The 20537-nt window shown below is 46.8% G+C and overlaps 1 protein-coding gene across 5 annotated transcripts in view; it reads left to right on the top strand.

The window, feature by feature from the left end:
* UBE2H (ubiquitin conjugating enzyme E2 H) overlaps positions 1–20537 on the top strand; it is a 66634-nt gene that overhangs the window by 34258 nt on the left and 11839 nt on the right. For 4 of the 5 annotated variants that reach the window (XM_084808956.1, XM_084808954.1, XM_084808957.1 and 1 more), the window contains exons 2-6: positions 79–155; positions 3035–3109; positions 17901–17940; positions 18976–19028; positions 19646–19774. In XM_084808956.1, the coding sequence (XP_084665082.1) occupies positions 79–155; positions 3035–3109; positions 17901–17940; positions 18976–19028; positions 19646–19774 (374 nt within the window). Of the gene's footprint in view, positions 1–78; positions 156–3034; positions 3110–17900; positions 17941–18975; positions 19029–19645; positions 19775–20537 lie in introns of those variants that run through there. The other variant, XM_084808953.1, reaches the window with a different exon arrangement.

The following is a 20537-nucleotide window of genomic DNA, read 5'->3' as shown; positions in this document are numbered from 1 at the left end:
CATTTCCAGTGTGCCAGGGTTCTCAAGAGGCACATAAGCTCTTCTGCACATAAAATGTTTCCTTTACTTTGCATTCAGTATTGAGAGTAAACATGAAGTCACGATCCTAGGAGGACTCAACGAATTTGTAGTGAAGTTCTATGGACCACAAGGAAGTAAGTACACCACTGTGCCCCACCTCTTGTGATGATTTTCTGAAAATATGTTAAAAGGAAATGATCATCTCTTTGTTTGTCAGCAAAAGGAGAAGCATCGAGAAAGAACAAGAGATGGTGGCGGGGGGCATGTTTTGACACATGACCCTGTGCGTCTTCTGAAACAAAGCTGCCTTACCCGGCATTATTGTGCTAGTGCAGCCTTCTCCAGCCCAGTACCCACCAGTACAGTTCCTAGCATCCCTCAGCTAGCATGGCTGGGGCTGCTGGGAACTGTAGTCCGACACAACTGAAAGGTACCAAGTTGGGGTAGGCTGCTGTAGTCCATCTAGTTCAGTAATGTCTCTTCTGACTGGCAGTGGCTCCAGAAGTTCTCGGGCAGAGTGAGACCCTTTGCAGGCCTGGTATCTCTTTAAGTGGAGATGGCAGGAACTGAAGCAGTGCTCTTCCACGTATAAAGCACGTGCCTTGCCATGGAGCTGTGGCCCTCTTGAGGCACGTTTGTGAAAGAGTTAGCTTTTTGCCAGTTCTGTTGGGTGATGGTCTTTACTTAACAACTGTCCAGAACTACAGAACGTTCTCATGTATGTACAGCAGGCCCATGGCCACAAAATGTGGCGGTGGGGTGCTTGGTGCCCACTTGGTGGTGGGAAAACAACTGCAAAAGTTGAATAAAAGAGCAAAAAAGTAAATATACATGTATGTAGTAGTACTGTAATGTTGAATGCATCTTAATGATGGCAAGCTTTTTAAATGAAGAGGCATCCTCCCTCTTGTCTCTCTCATGCAGGATGGATGCCTCTTCTAATACAGCTTTATTACTATGCCCTGAAAACTTACTAGCTTAAAACATTTTTACCCACCTGCATTTTACTGATAAGAGAGGCCCTTCCTAGGACTAACAAGCAGGTGAATAAAAAACATCTGCATGCTAGAAGCATACTGGGCTGGTGACGGAGAAACAGGGCAACTTTTGTTCCTCTTCACCAGCCCACTCAATTGTCGTATTGGCTGTGGAGGAACTGAAACCACTTCCTCTATGGCCAACATGGAAGCCAAGCAACCGGGTGAAGGAAGGACTGATGGCTCCATCCCTCCTTCACTGCTTACTCAGCTGGAGGGAATTCCACATGCTCACCTGCCTGGAATTTCTAGTTACAAGTGATGACCACATGAATGGTTAAATGCAAGACTGTTTTAAGATGATGCCTTATAGAACATGTGTGCATCATCCCAAAGCAAAGTAGGCTTCTTGCTTCAGAACAGTCATTTTTATGCATATGCGATTTAATCACCTAAACCGCATGATTGGTTAAAGTTCACTTGAATCAGGTATTTAGGCTGAATAGTGAAACAATTTTAGGATTTTTTTAAGTGCTTATTGGTCATCCCAGTCCTTTTGTGATAACTTGTCAGATCACTGGAAGAGGTTTGGAATATTCCTGGTTGGACCTGGCTTGTATGTGCATATACACATCCCAGCTACGGCCCTGCTGTACATCTCTGAAAATCAATTCAGTAGAGTTCAAATTAGGATTCAGCCTTTTTCAAAAAGCTGTTCTCTAGTCCCAGAAGAGCCCCTTCTACATATTTGCCAGTACAAATATTTGGAGATGACAGTTCCTTTGCATCGCATAAAGATGAAGAAGCTCTAGCCCCATAATCCCTGCCCATGCTTTCCAAGCCTTTCTTCAGAATGTAAGCTGTCTTTCCCCAACTGGCAGCCTCCAGATGTTTTGACTCGCACCATTCATCAGCTAGCATGGTCATTGGTTAACTTGGCTGAGGGATGATGGGAGTTTTACACCAACACATCTGGAGGGTGCAAGGTTGGGGAAAGCTGATCTAAACCCTTTTTTGTTGCTATCTTGTTGAATCTTGGAAGAACAAAGAGAAGAACATTCTTCTTTAAAAAGAGGGGGAGGGTGGACTGGGTGAAAGTTGATCATCAAGAAACCAAATTTTAGGTTGCAAGGACATGCAGAACTTGTACAGTTGCTGTCTAACCTGGCTGAAACTAGAGCACTAGGTCGACAATTAACTGTGATGAACCTTACTGTGGGTCAGTTCTGATGAAATACAATCCACATGTTAGGTGCTCCTTGGCGGCCTCTTTCAGTCTAATCCAGTAGCCAAGTCCAGACACAGACAAAGAGATTATTTTCAAGGCTTTATTCCTTTTACAACTTAACAACACTACTATCAGCGACTAGCTATGAGCAGCAGAGTATGCCCTGAGTAGACCTATGCCCTGAGTTGGAACAGTTGGTCACCGTTTGAAGGAGAATCACTGGCAGACCCTGAACTTATGGGCTAGGGAGAGTCTTTCCCCTTTTCCCTTGGATCCTCTGGGCGCAACCGTTGCTTACACGCCAACCGGGCACTACGCCTCCTTTCTGCGCCCTCCATTTGGCGCCGCTCCTTGCATCGGCATTGCGCATCCAGCAAGCCCTCTTCCTGCGCTCTCTCACTCCCGGGACCACTATCTATGTCAGGAATGCCGGCGGGAGGAATCTCTGCCAGCTGTTGGCCCTGGGAGGGATGAGCGCGCTCCTCTCCCACGAGCGGCTGCTCCACCTCAGAATCAGAACTACTCTGGGATTCTATGGGCTCAGTGTCCACTCTGACACCACGGTCATTTTTCATCTTTGCATGAAATCCCACTGGGAAGTGGGATCAGTAACAGTGCTCTTGTCCAGCCCCCATACATTTCTGATGGGACTTGCACACGAGAATTCCCCAGTAGGCTTGCGCCATCTTAAACCACTTTGTGGCTCTTTCTATGTCTGTCCTAGTGCCCAGCTAAGTAATCCACTCTTGGAATTTTCATGTATGTTTTTTGCACAACAACTAACACTGTTTTCCCTCCCTGATTGCAGCACCGTATGAAGGTGGCGTGTGGAAAGTTAGAGTGGACCTTCCCGACAAATATCCCTTCAAATCCCCATCTATAGGTAATGGATTCAAAATTGTCATCTCTCATTTGCTTGCCTCCTAGAAAATGTTTTTTAAACTGTTGGTAACACTGGTGGTGAGGGTTTTTTTTTTGTTGCTTTATAAAAAATAAGGAGGTGGGATCACTTGTTTGGGGCTGTTTTTTCTGGGCGATAGGGTCATTTCAAGGTGTGGAAAAACAGTGGTCAGATTCCAGAGCTGGTGGACCCAGGAGTTGAAAAATATAGCCTCAGGTCTATCTTAGCTTCAAGTTTCATATATGGGGGCTGATCTGGATTACGCTTTGATTCTGTCTCCTCCCACCAGCCCCGGTGTGCTTTATTGGAGCTTGGCTAGGTGGCTGTGGTTGGAGAGGTTGGAAGAGGTTTTCACCACTTCTAGTTCATGTTTCCCAGAGAGCGTACAGCTGTTTTGGCTGGCCAATATGGCCACCAGCCTCTTTGCAGAATGCCAGCTGTGTGGACTGCAATGAGCATGGGTTTGTCATGGGGGTGTGTCTCTGTAAACTTGAGAACTAGAAACGTGTGTGTGTATTTTCTCCAAATGGATGCAGGAATTCTTGCCATTCTGATGACCAGACATTCTGGTTCCTAATGCCAAAGTTGAAACCTGCCTTTTCCAGTCAGGATGGGGCTGTTTCCTTGTGGTAGATGATGCAGGTGGTAGTATGCGCTGTGTCCTCCCACCCCCCAAATGATGATCAGTTGCTAACAAAATATTATTCTCATGACCAGGGGAGAGCCCATGGATTTCAGGGGAACTCCCCTTTCTGCTGGGGAGAGCAGTGTGTCTGCCCCCCCCCCCCGCGCTTTCATCATGCTGCTGACTTCAGTCATGGGAATAAAGAAGTTTTGTCTCCAGCTCCATGGGCATCTCCTGCTGTCCTTCCTTTTATGTTCTCCCATAGGTCCCATTTACTTCTATGGAAGATAATATGGTGTGTGGCTGCCCCCTACAGGACAGGAGGGAACCCCACCACTGGAAGAAGCCAGGCATGATCAATAGATGAATGCTGTAAACAAGCTTTCCATATTTATAACATATTTATGGAATACTTTCTATATTTCTATTATATTTTTGGGAAGTAGGGACAGTAAGACCATCGTTGGAGGTGGGGCAGGGTGCAGGGGGTCAGTCCTGCTTTTCAAAATCCTGACCTGACATCAGGGGTTGGGAGGACATCTCGCCTTTCCCTTCATGAGTGCTTCTGCTTCCTCTCCTGTTAGTGGGGTGCTGGGCAGCTTCTGCCCTCACTGAAACAGTGTCCCCAAGTGCTTCACTTTACTTTTTCTCCACAGGAATGAATAGCAACCATATACTGGCATGGCAGGCTTCCCCAGCCTGGTGATCCTTCAAATGTGTTGTGCTAGAACTCTCATCATCCCCAGCCAGGACACCCAGTGGGTCCAGTGCAACAGATTGGGGAAGGCTGTTGCATGAGATAAAGGAAAGGAGTTCATCTGAGGATACCACTGGGGCAGGGGCTTAGGTCTACTCTCTAGCCGCAGTGATCCAGCTACTGAAAATCTAGCCAGCTCTTGTCTGTAAAGTCCCAACCTGGGTTCTGTGTCCTGGTTACACTAGAGTGTGATGGAGTTGCTTATATTTTATTTTCATTGAATTACATGTAACTTTCAGCAGACTCCCTGGAAGTGGAAAATGCACTTAAATTGTGGCACACCCCGTGTTGTGTACTGTTTCTTAATAGAGGCTTCTGTACTGAATAGTGGCGAAACCTTTGTTTTAAAAAGCTAAACCTGGGAGAGAAAATAAAGCAGGGTGAAATTTAAACCTCATTTCCTTGAGTTTTGAAAAGGCATCTGCTAACTCAATATTGACTCAGCATTTTCCAGTTAAGGGTAGGCTTATAACTCAGCCCACCAAGGTTCTTATGAGGACTCTTCCATCCAAGGAACAGGAGCAGCTTGGGGGAGAACCGGTGTGGGACGTGATAACTCTTGAAGAGGCTTGAAAAAGATGGGCCTCTTCTACCCCCAACATCCTGATTTGAGTCAGCGGGCCATGGCTGTTTGCATTGCTTAAAATAGACTTTTGCCTAGTATCTATTTTCAGTCTGTTTGTCACTTTGGCTTCCCTGGTTTGCTTTTTAGGCACCATTAGCCCCCTTGTGCACCACTGTCCTCCAGAATGTTCCCAAGCCTGCATCCCAAACTGTCTCAAGTGTCACCACTCTGCAGAAAAGCCTTGTGTGTGTTTGTGTGTATACTCTGTGTATGCAAGAACGGAGAGACTACAGGAAAGCTCCCAGCATATCCACCTGTTAACAAGCCAAATGTTGCTTTTACTGAAAACTGCAAATACCAAATTTTAATAGCACTTGGCTACTCAGATAAAGGCTTATATGCAGGCTGTACTTCCCAGCATTGAAGGGTTTGAGCTGGAATTAGGGCGGCTTTTTCTATTCCTTGACTTCTCAAATGTTTGCTTAGTCTACGTATTTATATGTGTAGCATTCAGTCCATGAACATAACTCTGCAAAATGTTTGAAATCTTCCACTAAGCTTTTCCATGTTGCATCTAATGCCAAGTTGTTGGTGCCTACTGCGCAGTATGTCTTGTGCATCCACAGGAGACTAAAGGACATCCCAGGCTTTAGCTCTTGACACAGCCCGCCTTTCAACATTCTTGCCACGTCCTTCCCAGAAAACACATATGCACAGTGGTTTAGCAACCTAGATGGAGAGGTGACTCGCATCATGCTGTGATGAGGGCAGCCCAGTCACAGCTGCTGTCCCTTCACAATCCCTACCAACCTAGACTCTTGAGCACACATGGGTTAGGAAAGCAATTCATATGGGATTAGGCACAGGAATCGCCTCAAGGAGAAAATTCATTGTTTACTTCTCTCTGCGGATCTTACCATCTTAAGAGTTTTTTCTAGTCTTTACCATTTTCTTCTGAAAATACACCTAAGGAAGTTGCCAAATAAGAGCAACAGAAACACGGAAGTTGTGAATTCTAAATCTGTATGCTTTTGAGTGCCATTTTTTGGTAGAAAGGAGGGGTTCAAAGCAAATAAATAATAATTTGTGAATAACTAGAGGTATTCTGTAAGGGGAGAAGTCATCCTGGGTGTGGTACTCAAAAGCTATGAATTTTAATCGCCACCCTGGTTCAGTCTGTTTTGGGTAGAGATAGCAGAGTAGTGAGTAACATGACTTGCCTCATTCTCCATAGCTGCAAAGCTATAGTAATAGTCAGCAAAGTGAGACTTCCATAAAATGGGTGGGGGGACGGGACAGGGCGATGGAGGTGAAGGCCATTGCAAGTTCGTAATGCAGGGCTGTTGTCCTAGATCAGAACATCTTCAAGGATGAGAAATCATTCAAGCTTTTTAGCTGCTGTAGGGCTGGAGCTAAATAGCTGATGTTGGTATCAAGAAATTGCAAATATTTCTGCTGGCCTCATCTACCACATGTATTTAGACATTTAAAAGTACACTCCTGGGAACTGCAGTATATTAGATGGGGTGGGTGAAAAGAATGGGGTGGAAAATTAGGGTAAATGTTTTAATGGTAAGAGCAGTTTGACAATGGAACCACTTCCCTTGGGAGTGGGCCCCCCTCGCTAGAGGTCTCCAGGCAGAGGCTGGAGAGTCATCTTTGGATGCTCTAGCTCTGAATTTCCTGTGGGAAGCAGAGGATTGGACTGGATGGCCTACAACACCCTCCTCCAATTCTAATGATAGGACTTTATGTTCTAGAAGGGCAGCAGCTCTTTTGATGCAGGTGTTGGGAAGACAGTCCAACCAAAGTGAAGCACTAAAGAGTGAGATTTAAACTTGTTTTTAGGTTATTCAGCCTCTTATCTCTGTGAAATGGTATTTTATCCACGGCTGTGTATATGATGTGGTTCTACAAGAACCCATAATATTGTGTCAGGTACACAATTTAGCTGCTTTAGCTTACTGGAGCAGCGACTGTCGACCCTCTGGGGAATAAGAGAACACTAAGAGAACTTGGACAGAATGGTGGAACTACAGCAGCACAGAAGCTTGAAGAGCAACAGCAAACTGAGGCAGAAGTGGGAAATGCTGAGGTGAAGAAAAATGCAGTAGAGGATACTCCTTGGAAAAGGGTGACAGTTAGGAGGAGAAGAACTAGATGCCACTCTGCACCAGTGGAAGCAGTGGAGCTGTGGAACTGATTCCAGGTACTTTCGGATGAGACTGGAGGACAGCCTGCAGAGGAAGTATTACAGGGGAACCTACATGAGAGTGAGCAAGAGGCTGAAGGTCAGTCAAGCAGAGGCAATGAAACCCAGGCCTACAACAACAAGAAGAGAAGAGTGGTAGTAGTGGGAGACTCCTTGCTGCGTGGGATCGAGACCCAAGTATGTCGCGAAGACCCGTGGACTCGCCAGGTATGTTATCTCCCGGGAGAACGGATTAGAGACGTGACTGAAAGGTTGCCTGCACTCATAAAGCCCACTGACAGGTATCCCTTTCTTCTCATCCATGTGGGAACAAATGATACCGCCAAGTGGAGCTACGAAGAAATCACGTCAGACTTTGAAGCTTTGGGCAGGAAACTCAAGAACTTTGGGGCCCAGATAGTTTTCTCATCCATCCTACCAGTAGTTAGAAGAGGGATACAAAGGGAAAGAAAAATATTCCGGGTGACTGACTGGCTACGAACATGGTGCCGGCATGAGAGACTTGGATTCTGGGACCACAGGCTGTACTTCCTGGAAGATGGGCTGTTGGCAAGGGACAGGTTGCACTTCACAAAGGCTGGGAAGAATGTGTTTGGCCACAACATGAACTTCATCAGGAGGTCTTTAAACTGAATCCTACAGGGAAGGGAGATGTAAAGTTGGGGGTAACAAGAAATGGTGGTTCAGCTAATAAATAAGGATGGCAAAATGATAACAGATGACAAAGAAAAGGCAGAAGTGCTCAATTCCTACTTTGGCTCAGTCTTCTCCCAAAAGAGGGTCTATGAGCCCCCTGGCAAAGGCGAAGTACAGGCTGAAGGGGCAGGATTGCAGCTTGAGATCAATACGCATATGGTCAAGGAACACCTCATTACTTTGAATGAGTTCACATCTCCAGGGCCAGATGAACTGCATCCTAGAGTAATAAAGGAACTGGCAGAAGAACTCTCAGAACCACTGTCTATTCTCTTTGAGAAATCATGGAGGACGGGTGAAGTGCCAGATGACCGGAGGAGGGCTAATGTTGTCCCTATCTTCCAAAAGGGTAAAAAGGAGGAACCTGGGAACTACAGACCAGTCAGTCTGACATCAATCCCAGGGAAAATTCTGGAGCAGATGATAAAGCAATCCATCTGTAAGCACCTTGAAAACAATGCAGTGATCACTCGAAGCCAACATGGATTTGTCAAAAACAAGTCCTGCCAGACAAATCTGACCTCATTTTTTGATCAAGTAACCTCCCTTGTGGACCGTGGGAATGCTGTAGATGTCATATACCTCGACTTCAGCAAAGCTTTCGACAAAGTGCCCCATGATATCCTGATGAGCAAACTAGCTCGAAGTGGGCTAGATGAAACAACGATCCGGTGGATCCACAGTTGGCTACAGAATCGGACTCAAAGCGTACTTCTCAATGGGATCTTCTCAAACTGGGGAGAGGTAACGAGCTGGGTACCACAGGGCTCAGTCCTGGGCTCAGTCCTGGGCCCAGTGCGCTTCAATATCTGTATTAATGACTTGGAGGAGGAGGTGCAGGGAATGCTGATCAAATTTGCAGATGACACAAAATTGGGTGGGACAGCTAATATTTTGGAAGACAGAAACAAAATTCAAAGTGATCTTGATAGACTGGAGCGCTAGGCAGAAACAACAGAAAGACATTTCATTGGGATAAATGCCAAGTTCTGCACCTAGGAAAAAGAAACCAAATGCACACTTGCAAGATGGGGGACACGTGGCTCAACAACACAAGTGAGAAGGATCTTGGAATTGTTGTTGATCACAAGCTGATGTGGCTGCAAAAAAGGCCAATGCTCTTTTGGGCTGCATTAATAGAAGCATAGCTTCCAAACCCTGGGAAGTACTAGTTCCCCTCTACTCAGCACTGGTTAGGCCTCATCTGAGTACTATGTCCAGTTCTGGGCACCACACTTTCAGAAGGATGCAGACAAACTGGAGAGGGTTCAGAGGAGGGCAACGAAGATGATCAGGGGACTGGAAACAAAGCCCTATGAAGAGAGACTGAAAGAACTGGGCATGTTTAGCCTTGAGAACAGAAGACTGAGGGGAGATAGGATAGCACTCTTCAAGTCCTTGAAAGGTTGTCACAGAAGAGAAAGCCAAGATCTCTTCTCGACCATCCCAGAGTGCAGGACACGGAAGAATGGGCTCAAGTTACAGGAAGCCAGATTCCGGCTGAACATCAGGAAAAAATTCCTGACTGTTAGAGCAATACGACAATGGAACCAATTACCTAGGGAGGACGAGGCTGGACAGCCGTCTGTCAGGGATGCTCTGACTTGGATTCCTGCACTGAGCAGGGGGTTGGACTCGATGGCCTTGTAGGCCCCTTCCAACCCTACTATTCTATGATTCAGAAAAATCTTCTATTAAAACAGCAACAATCCAGTAAGTTTCTAATATCTACGCCTGCAAAGAGATCTTTGAAAAAGCCTACTTGAAAATGGGTGGGCAGTGTTTGCTGAGTTTGTAAAAGCCCAAGAGGTGACTAAGTAAGATTGTCAGTGTGCTGGGATGGCACTCTCATCTCCTTGCCCCTCCCATGACTATCACAGCCAGGGAAGATGATGGGGAGTTATAAAAATTGAGGCACAAGGAGTGCTCATAAAAGAAAATAATGCATATTTTTAAAGAATTGCATCATTTGCAGGATTCGGCTTTCCATCATACAGAATTGACATTACCTGGTTGCAGAACTTAATTTTATTTTTAGAGCAGCGAGTATGTTCCAGTAGGAAAGGGAGGCCGAGGTAGAGAATTTGCGAGTGGCCTGCCATTGGTAACTCACTCTTGGCCCTGTCAGTCTCTCTTCCACAGTGTTGTTGTCCATCAAAAGGAGGGCTCTGCAGCAAGAGGAGGCTGGCTGCTGACTGGACAAGCTAGAAAGGCTGGACTTTGCTCAGAAGGCCCCACACCAAATCTTTTCACTGCTAGATAATGGAGGCAAATTTGACCTGAACTGACCATCTCAATTCATTGTGTGTTCCAGATTTAGCTTCATCAATGGGTGGGGGGTTAGGGAAATCCAAATGGAACCTGTATCCTGCAATTACTGGGGCACAATCTTATGTGTGGGGAGCACAATCCTGTCCAAGGTTACAAACTCCTTGGACATGAATGGGAGCTACTCAATCCCCATTAAAACAACCCCTGTTGAATGAGGAGTGAGCAGCTGGAGGGGTTGCCATAAGCAAAGGAGCCCCCACAGCAACAACGAGAGAAGCAGGGTCTGTGGGGGCAGAAACAGCAGTAGGAGCTTAAAGCCTGTGGCAGGAGAGGTTGGGTGGGGGTGGGGGGTAACTAGGTCAGGGCTGGAGTCCATGGTTACTGGACACACACAAGCAAGCACTGGGTCCAGGGGAGGAGGAAACAGAAGCTGCAGGAAGAGCTAGAGTGGGAAAGGCAGTGAGCAGGCCCAAGAGTTGCAGAGTAAGCAGGCTAAAGAAGGGGCACAGACTCCGTTGCTGGCTGCACTAGAGCCAACGGTAGGAGGTGTCACCCCACATCCACTACCTGAAGCTTCTGCCTCCATGGCAGGGCTGCTTACGGCTCCAGCTTGGCTAATGCAGTGTCTGTCCTGTGTTTGCCTTTGCCTTGTGTGTGTTCTCTCCTTCTGGTCATGCCTTACAGAGACTCTGCAGCATCACCCATTGTGGAGCCTCTTCCTGCATTTGCCCCCCCCCCCATGTGTCTGTTTCTGAGAGCTCTGACAATGGAGAAGGTGGGAGACTCCTGTTCTGTCTAGACTCGTCTCTGAAATGCCTGTGCTGCTTTGCGCCTCATTAAAAGAGGCGCCAGCATCTCAGTGAGGGAATCCAGGCTAATCGGGAACAAAAGGGTGGTAGGTCTCTGTGGTGGCTGGACGCTAATTGCTTCCAAAGCATTACTGCTGGTAATTACCATTTATGGTAGGGGAAATGCCTGTCATGCTGATGGGCAAGGTAGGTAGGTGTGTGTGTGTGTGTGTGTGTGTGTGTGTGTAGAGGGGTGAGTGGGTAAGTTATATTACCAGGATCTTTAGGAATGCTGGGACCTGTGGACAAAGTCTCATCTCCCCCCCTCCCTTCCGCAGGATCTTTGAGTGGGGATCAAGCCTCTGTCAGTGTTGTGGGGCAGGTTTTGCCTTTGCTGCAGCAGAGCCTCCCCCCAGGTGTAATATTTTACATTCACCATGGACTGAATGGTAGTCATTCACTAGTGCAAGGGATGCCCTTGGAACAGTCACTGGGGGCAGGGGGGGAGCAAATTTGCTTCCCTCCCCTGGTGACCCCCTAGCTTTTGAGGAGTGAGCCTGTTTCTCAGCCCTGCTGTTTCATCCCTTTCATCTGGAGCTCTTGGGGTGGGAGGTGGGGAGATTCTGTTTTATTTAAGGGATTTGTACCCTAATAGTCAGCACAATAATCAGTTTTTAGAAACCTAATAATAAAGGTGGTGACTAAGGTTAAAACTAAAAACTAAACTCCATTAAAAATATGAGAGAATGGAATGGGCTTTGCCTGGCACTGAAGGAAGGGCAATAATGGTGCCATCTGAACATGCCTAGGAGGAGTTCCATAATTTGGGAGCCACCACAGAAAAGGCCCCATCTCCAGTAGTCATCCACCTAATCTTCAAAGGAGGCGATCTCTGAAGCCAGTCTCAGTTGATGGGAAGGTCCATATGAAAGAAGGTGGTCCGAGAGATCCCTAGGCTAGATTCTTTAAAAGGTCACAACCAGCTTTCTGAAATGAGCCTGGAAACGAACTTTAGAGCAGGCGGGTTGGGCCTCTTTCAGCCCAAGGGCCGAATCCCATTTCAGAGAAGGTTTTTTTTGTGTGTGGTGGTGGGGGGACTCCAGTGGTGGGTGGGGCCAAACATACCCGCATATTTTAGTTTAAAGCTGTTACTGCCAGAAACCAAGGAGGGGCATTTCAAGGTTTTATAATGGGGGGGGGGATGTGTAAAAGCCAGGAAACCTCTAAGCACAGCTGGCTGGGAGATCCTGGAAGTTGTAGTTGAACACATCTGGAGGACACTAGGTGGAGGAAGGCTGTTGCAGAGGGGCCTTTGGTGGCACAGAGCCTGGTGTCACTGCCGGTGGGGGGGTGTTAAGAAAAAGATGGGATCCAGCAACAGAGTTGTGTGTCTGGGGAAGAAATATATGTACTCTCTACAACCCCACACGGGATCCCTGTCAGTGGAGGCTGGATGAGCCAGTGTCAGGGGTTGCTGGGCAGATAGTACAGTCATCCTGCTGTACCACTTCTATTTTCCCCATAAGACTGAATGACTACCATTCCCTTTGTATGACAGGAGGTAAAAGGGGGCCAAAAGACAGCAAAAGTGTCACAGGATCACACAGGTGCCTGTTTATTTTGTGCCAGCTTGCCCAACGTTTTAGGGAATATCTCCTTCCTCAGGGGCTCCCTACACTAAACAAAACTCCTTATCACTGCACGTTCACCTGTGCAGTAGTTTGGAGGAGGAAGGTGGCAGTGGATGCCTTATTTCAAAAAGGACATTGCCACAATGGAGCACATCCAGAGAAGAGCAGCCGGGATGGTGAGGGGTCTGGAAGCCAAGTCCGAATGGAATGGTTGAAAGGGCTAGGTCTGTTTAGCCTGGAGAAGAGAGGATGACGAGGAGACATGATAGTGGGCTTCAAATATCGGAAGGGCTGTTATGCAGAAGATGGAGCAGACTTGTTCTGTGTTGATCCAGAGGGAGGACTAGAGCCACCGGGAGGAAATTTGAGGAAGCGGATTTTGGCTAAACATTAGGAGAAACTTCCGAACAGTGAGAGCTGTTCAGCAGTGGAGCAGACTGCCTCAGGAAGGGGTGGGTTCTCCTGTATTTATGTCGCGACTAGACAGCCATTCGTCAGATGCTGCAGCTGCACCCTGCAGTGCAGAGCCTGCACTGAGGAAGGGGTTGGACTAGAGATATGATCTCCGAGGTCCCTTCCAGCTCTGTTTCTATGAAACCTGATCCTGGTGACCCCAGGGAAGAGGCCTGGAATATCCCTGAGTCCAATCTCACTTCCAACCTACTGGCTGCAGCCCTGGGTACCAGTGCAAGAGTTTCCTCTTAAGTCGCATGCACAAGAAACATTCACTACTCCTGAGGCCAGCATGTCTCTTGATCCAAGTGTGGAGTGAAGCATTAATGGAAAACTTGAGAAAGAAAGGGAAGTTTTTGCTTGATGGGTAGCTTCTTGCAGGGCTGATAGATTCTGCCCATAATTAAATGGAACAGTGGTGCAGCCTGACGTTGGTGAGTTGAGAACTATATGTCGCGTCCTTAAAGCAGAGTTTGCCTTAAATAAGAAACCCTGTGGATGGTGTATGTGAGATTCCTGACTGGATAGTCTTCCACCTGTGATCATCTTTCAGCAGCAAGAGGGACAGAAGCTGTGTGTGTGGGGTGGGGTGGGGTGGGGTGGGGGGGATAGCCTGAGTGAGCAAGGCAGGGGTTGGGCAGGTGCAAACGGCAGGCCCAGGGCAGTGAGCCAGTACCCCTGCTTATGCACTGAGCAGTTGTTGGCGAGGCTGTCGGAGCACGCAAGTCTGGCCTTGCTGTACTCTTGGAACGGACCAACCTGAACGTGTCCAACTTTCCCAGAAAGTGTCTTCCTGCTTGTTAAAAGCACAAGGCAGAGTGCCGATGTCATTCCACGTGGCAGTGTGTCACTCTTCCACTGACGTCTGTTGTGTCGCCCACAAGTTGAAACAATTTCTGTTTTGGCTAGCAGACAACAGGCCACAAAAACCTGAGAGGAGAGCCTGACCTTGGAGTCCCAAGAGCAGCGTGACAACCATCTCGGGCTCGTTCCCACCTTGTCTTTTGCAGAGCGAGCCTGCAAGTCCTGATTTCAGGGCGGTATAGTGCCATATCCCCTAGTCAGCCATGCAGGGAGCTGGAATGCAATCCCCCCCCCCCCGCCCCCATGGATCGTGAGGGCAGACTCGGTTGCGGGCCAGGGCTTGCGTTGATGTTGGTCAGAAGGGTGGAGGGTTGGAATGAGGATACAGCCAGCTTGTGGATGGGGAAGCAGGCAGGCTGGGAAGGAAGAGCATGCCTGAGCACCCTGCGCTGCCCCCCACCCTCCCTGCTGTGCTCACTGATTGTCTGGAAAGGCCCCCTTCAGCAGTACATGAGTACCAATGAAATTGATTGGTTCTGAACAGACAAAAGGAGGTGCGTCTGCAAGAGAAGGCATTACCTTATGGAGTTTGCGTCCACAACTTGGGGTGATAGCTACTATCTTAATGGCTTTTTAACAGAGATAGACACATTCATGAAAGTTATGTCTTCCAACCTTGATAGTTTACTGGAACTGCCTTGTTCAGAAGAAGTGTACCCCACAATACTTGGAGCAACTACTTAGGAGCCTTTGACTAGTCTCTCTTGGAAACAGTATACTGGACTAGGTGGACCTTTGGAGTGAACGAGCAAGGCTATTCTTGCATTCTTGTAGCTTTGAGGTGCAGTCCATTAGAAAGTCCCCCTGCACAAGGCTCACTGAAATTCATGGTAGTGCTCTTGTGCAATTCATGTTCATTTCAATGACGCTTTTGGTGGATGACTTTCTAATGAACAGTGCCCTAAAAATACAATAGGTTCGTGTGTGTGTGTGTGAGTCTGTTGTGCTTCTGAATACCTGAACCTTCCTTGGCTCATAGCCATCGCTGTAACAAACAGGGATTGTATCTCATAACCAAAGCAGTCCCATGTTAGTTGCAGAGAGAAGGGGTTAGATAACTTCCTTTGAGAGCCTCTGTTTTCCCCAATGGCTACATTTGTGTCAGGTCTCAAGGACTGTATACTAGATCTAAGGCCTCTGTTATGCCTCGCAGTTTGACCTAAAGCCTAGGAGTCTTACAGTTAAATCCCAAGGAGAAAAGTATACCATTGGCCTGAGTTTATAAATCGTCGGCTGCCTAGTTTGTTTATTTCTTTCATTTCTATACCACCCAATAGCTGCAGCTTTCTGGGCGGTTCACAGAGTTGCCTATGGTGAATAAATGGTTTGGGGAAGTTTTACAGGTTAATGTAAACTATATTGTGATAACATGCTTTTTCTACCACAACAACAATAGTGTTTGCTGGTGCAATGGGTTTTCTTGGAACCCGTTCCTTGGTGGCTTATGTTAGCGCAATGCAATTTGTGTTGGCGCTACTGCCAAATAGGATGCTGACCTGTATCTGCAAGCCTGCTTTGGCCATATTGCTTTCCCTGCTGCCATGTGGTTGTGCACGTATTAATCTCCTTTGTATTCCTGATTGTAGTTGGTGATCTCATGCCGAAGGCATTTGTCATTTTTCTCTCTCTGATGGGCTCAGTGGTAGAGTGCATGCTTTTGGCATGCAGAAGGGAGTCGCAAGCCACAGCACCTCTGATTAGTAGGAATCGCAGGTAGCTGGGCTAAGTTGGGGGCTAGAGGGACCAATGGCAGCTTCCATGGAGACAGCTTTCTCCTGTTTGTTGCCAACATCTGGCGCTGGTGTTCTCTCTACCAATATCTGAATGCTGGTAGTCTTGTCCCCACCCCTAGAAAAGCAGGTCCTCTCCTCTTGCATGCCTGTCTCTTGCCTTCTGCCATTGCTGCTTCTTCCCACTGATAACAGTAAACAGTCCTCCCATGTAAACTGAGATTGGGAACTCCTTGGACTATGCATCTGGCTTTGCTTATGTTACTCTGTAAAGCTCCATGCAGGCAGACAACACCTGTGCCTGCAGTGTGGTGGATTTGGCAGTGATCTTTCCCCAGTGAGCAGGCTCAGGACTGTTCACTGAAATCCTTTTGAAGGAAGGGCCCATAGCTCACTTTGCACGCAGAGGGGGCAGCTTCAGGCCTTGGCACCCCTCCCCAAAATGACCATGGACAGCAGGCCTAGGTAGGACCTCTGCCTGAGGCCTTGCTGAGCTGTTGCTGGACAATATAGACAAAACTAGGCTAGACAGACCAGCGTCCATTCCAATGGAATGTTGCTTCATATGTCTGAGTCAGGACTTTGGGAATTCAGCTGCAGCAGCGGTTGGTGGCTCCAGTGTCAGTGGGGCAATGAATCTGCTCTGGGTTTCAGTCAAAACTCTTAAAGGAGCTGTTCAAGGTGCAACACCTTGAATAGTTCCTTTAGAGTTTTGACTGAAACCCAGAGTGGATTCATCACCCCACTGACATCAGAGCCACCAGCCTCCACTGTATAAGTGACATTTGAAACACTTATGATCATGAAAGTCACTATAAAAGAGAGGAACCTGAATGGGTCAAGCACACCTTTCACATCTTTTGACTTGGCCCATTGGCATCTAGTTAAATTGGTGTCAACCCTATATTGATCCACAGTAAGCCTGTAGCGTGGGCAGCCCAGTACTGATGTGCCGACTTAGTGTTTCATTGAAATGGGCATGGCTTCTGAGCGGGCTGGTGTTAGTGAGCTTTGGTGAGCAGCTATTAAGATGTTCCGGGGATTGTTAATCAGTTAATTGATGTTTCTGCTATAAAGGCTTAACTATTGTGTCTCAACATGATGCTGAAGTCTTTGACCATGTTCCTTGCACGGCGTCCTAATTTCAAGAAATAATTTGGTGTACTGCAGAGCCATACCAGCCTGACCCCCCACCACCCTGGCTGCATGTTCCAGCCAACTGGAGTGTCTCTACTTGTGTCTCTACTTGTCTGCAGTTTTGAAAATCACAGGCAGTATCCTTAAAATCATTAAGATAGGCCTCATGAGATGTGATGGTGTAAAACAATGGCTTCTGATTTCCAAGCCTCCTGAGTCTACTGCAGTGGCATCTTCACGTGTATGTGCAACCACTCTGTGAATTCCCTCCCTAGTGACCTCCGGTGGAATTTCTTTGATGAACTTCTGCCAGGCTTTAAAAACCTGGCTGTTCAGGAGGGCATTTGGGGTGGGTTAGGGTTTTTTAGAGTAGTGTTTTTTTGTTCAGTTGATTATGTAAATTTGTTATTAGTATTGTACACCACCTAGAGTGGCCAGGTAGCCGACCAGATGGGCAGCTAATAAATCAAATAAATAAATAAAACCAGAAATTAATCTCCAAGACCAGCTACCACTTAACGTGGTGGGCCTTGGGCAGCAGAATTTCCCAGTAGGTTGTGCTTGATGATTTCTGTTGCAGACTGTGGTGTATTTTGGTCAAGTTGTCTGATTATTTTCTTGCCATGTTTGAATTACAGACCCCATAGATGGCCCGTAATATCTTACTTTGCAAAGCCCAGTGGTTCAAGGGCCAGTGTTTCTTTTTGTAATGCCCGGCCGTAAAACCTTTGAGTGGATTTGCTGAATGAATAAGGCGCCTTTTGGAGATAGGAGGGTCAACATTGAACCAGTTCATGAAGTCACCTTTGGAGCTAGAGTTGGAGGAGACATTTTCATTGGTCATGGGTCTCATTTTGGCAGACAGTGAATCTTCTCCTGTGGCACATTTGTAACTTGTTGTCAGGGAATTGGGGAGGGTCATGCTCCTCCTTCACTGCCACTTTTAAATTTGTTCAGCACCCAGCACAACTCTAGGCTTCTTCAGAAGTGATAATGATAGGTACCCTGCTGCTAACAACTCCTGTATTTGTTTCTGTTTTGCAGGATTCATGAATAAAATTTTCCATCCCAACATTGATGAAGCGTAAGTCACTGAAGATACTTTGCCCTAAAGATTTCTTATTTGGGGTGGGAATGAGGAGGTCTTTAATTTCAGTTGTGTAGCCTCTATATTCCAATCTGGGAAGGGGAGGCAAAGGGAGACATGATGCTTAAACATTTGACTTATTTTAAGGGATGTTGGAAAGATGGTGAGCACCCATTTATTTACCCTCTCTCCTGAGGGTAGGATAAGAAGCCACAGATTTAAGCTGCCTTGTGGGGGAACCTTTTCTACATTCACATGTCTGCTGTGGGACCTGGCTCACCCAGGGCACTGTCCAAAGTTGCTGGGCCTGAGCACATCCTTAGATAAGCGGAGAGCATGCTAGAACATGCCCTGCTGGTCTAGATGGATGATGAGATGTTTCAGCTTAGAGTGGCAGTCCTTCCTTAATGGGAATCAGGGACATGACTGTTCATATTACCCGGGCTCATTGGCCTATCTTGAGTTAATAGACATTTATAAATAATCCATATAAATTGTGGCTTTGGGGTCTCTTGCTTAGGACTACATAAAATGTTCTAGTACAGGGGTGGACACTCATGGCTTGCAGGATCTACTTCCATTTTTTACTAGAATGTGAGATCTACCAACCAGTGCCAGGTGCAAAATAGTGGCTGTCTGGAGCAGGCATATACTTAGAATTCAGGAACAGGGTGCCTCCGGGCACATACTTGACCCAAGGTCTTGTTTTCAGTACCAGAACTGATCTCACAGTCTTTCTGCACAAAGATGCACTCCTGGCTCTCCTCGAGCCTTTTTGTTGCTTTTGTTAAAACAGTTCTCAGCTATAAACCCTTGCCAACCAGCTGCAAACCACTAAAAGATCTGTCTGTTGCCCCCAGTCTGTCTTCTGCCTGTTTCTGTTCTTTGGGAAATATTAATAACAGAGGCAAGACTTGAACTGGAGACTTCCCTCCGGACACTCCTAGCTGCTGCACTACCCCAGCACTTGTAAACTGGGGGTTTTAAACTGAAGCCATCCCTTCATTTGTTTGTCTGTCTGTTTTGTTTCAGGTCAGGAACTGTATGTCTAGATGTAATTAATCAGACTTGGACAGCTCTCTATGGTGAGTTTAAAATATATGGTGGGGATGGTTTTGTAGCAGGGGCGCATGTGTGTATCCTGCAACACCTAGGTTGTGAATGATTTTGCATATTCCTTGATAAGGATGCCCAGTAACTCCACCTCCCACCCCCAGTACACCACTTTTTTAAAGGGAGCTGTACGATTGCTGCTCCCAACTAAATTTATGTGAGATGAACTGTAGCGATGCACCATTGGAATCCTTCAAGTGGCATGGTCCCATGTCTGCTCCCAAGAAAACTCATGCAAGGGAGGGAATGCTTCATACCATTGAGGACTACAGTACAGGGAGATCTCTTCCTCCATGAGAGGATTAAACTATGGAAGCTGTGTAAAAATGTTCAACCTATTTCTATAGCGTTAACTACAATTTGCACTGCCTTACTGCTCCATTTTGTATCTTACGGTAGATTTGCTCAGTTAGATGTATGTGCCAAACTCTGCACCTTTATCCATTCTTTTGGGTTCACCTTGGCTCATCTTACCTGGAATTGGGGCAGGGACACTAGAATGCTGACACTAAAGAAATGGTGGTGTAGTAAAGATAATAGTACAGTCATTGCATGTCCTACATCAATTATCTTGTGTTGATGCTTTCAGATCTTACCAATATATTTGAGTCGTTCCTGCCCCAGTTGCTGGCCTATCCCAACCCCATAGATCCCCTTAATGGTGACGCAGCGGCCATGTACCTTCACCGACCAGAAGAATACAAACAGAAAATTAAAGGTAAGGGCTTTGATGGAATTTGAAATGATCAGTAGCACCTTGTCTTATAGTGAAAGATCTTGTGCCCTCCAGTTGACATCTGTTACATCCTCTATGGAGGAGTTCTTACCTTGGACAAAAGTGAGTTCCTGGGAGATGCATCGCTCTAAAAATCAGCATAATGGTAGAACAATTAAGACATGCCTAGGAGTAATCTTAGCTCTGGGAATGCTCTGGAAGCAGGGTCAGATCTATTGGTTATTTATCTAGTGTAGTCCATTCCCAACCTAGGTCCCTCCAGATGTTTTGGCCTACCATCTTCTGACCATTAGTCATGCTGTCTGAGGCTGATGGGAGTTTTTGGCCAAAACATCTGGATGTACCCAGGTAAGTCTCATCTAGTGGTATAGTCTGTGTGCATATGCAGGCACTTTACAGGGGGTAACATCACCCCAAATCTTTGGGTTCTGCCCCAAAGAGCTTCTCAAAAAGCCTGACTCCATGTTACACTCCTGGTGTGATAGCTTTGTCTGTTCAGATTTCTGAAATCTCCTTTGCCAACAGGCAAAGAAAGCTGGAGAGGGCAGAGCTCTCATAATGTGAGAGAGCGCGTGTGTGCAAAGGAGGAACCACTGGCTGCCTTTCTTCCCTTCTTAGTGGCTAATTTTGCCCAGGAGTTGGGAAGGAAGGGGAAACTAGCCTCTTACATGATGGATATAATATGTAGTGAGGCTCTAGGTTTCTGTATGGGAGAGACGATGAATGGAGAACAAGGGATGAATGT

Source organism: Heloderma suspectum, chromosome 7 (genome assembly GCF_057233095.1).
Source record: "Heloderma suspectum isolate Gila_16-S chromosome 7, 16-S_ref, whole genome shotgun sequence".
NCBI classification, from domain to species: Eukaryota; Metazoa; Chordata; class Lepidosauria; order Squamata; family Helodermatidae; genus Heloderma; species Heloderma suspectum.
This window is presented reverse-complemented; position numbering and strand designations above follow the sequence as displayed.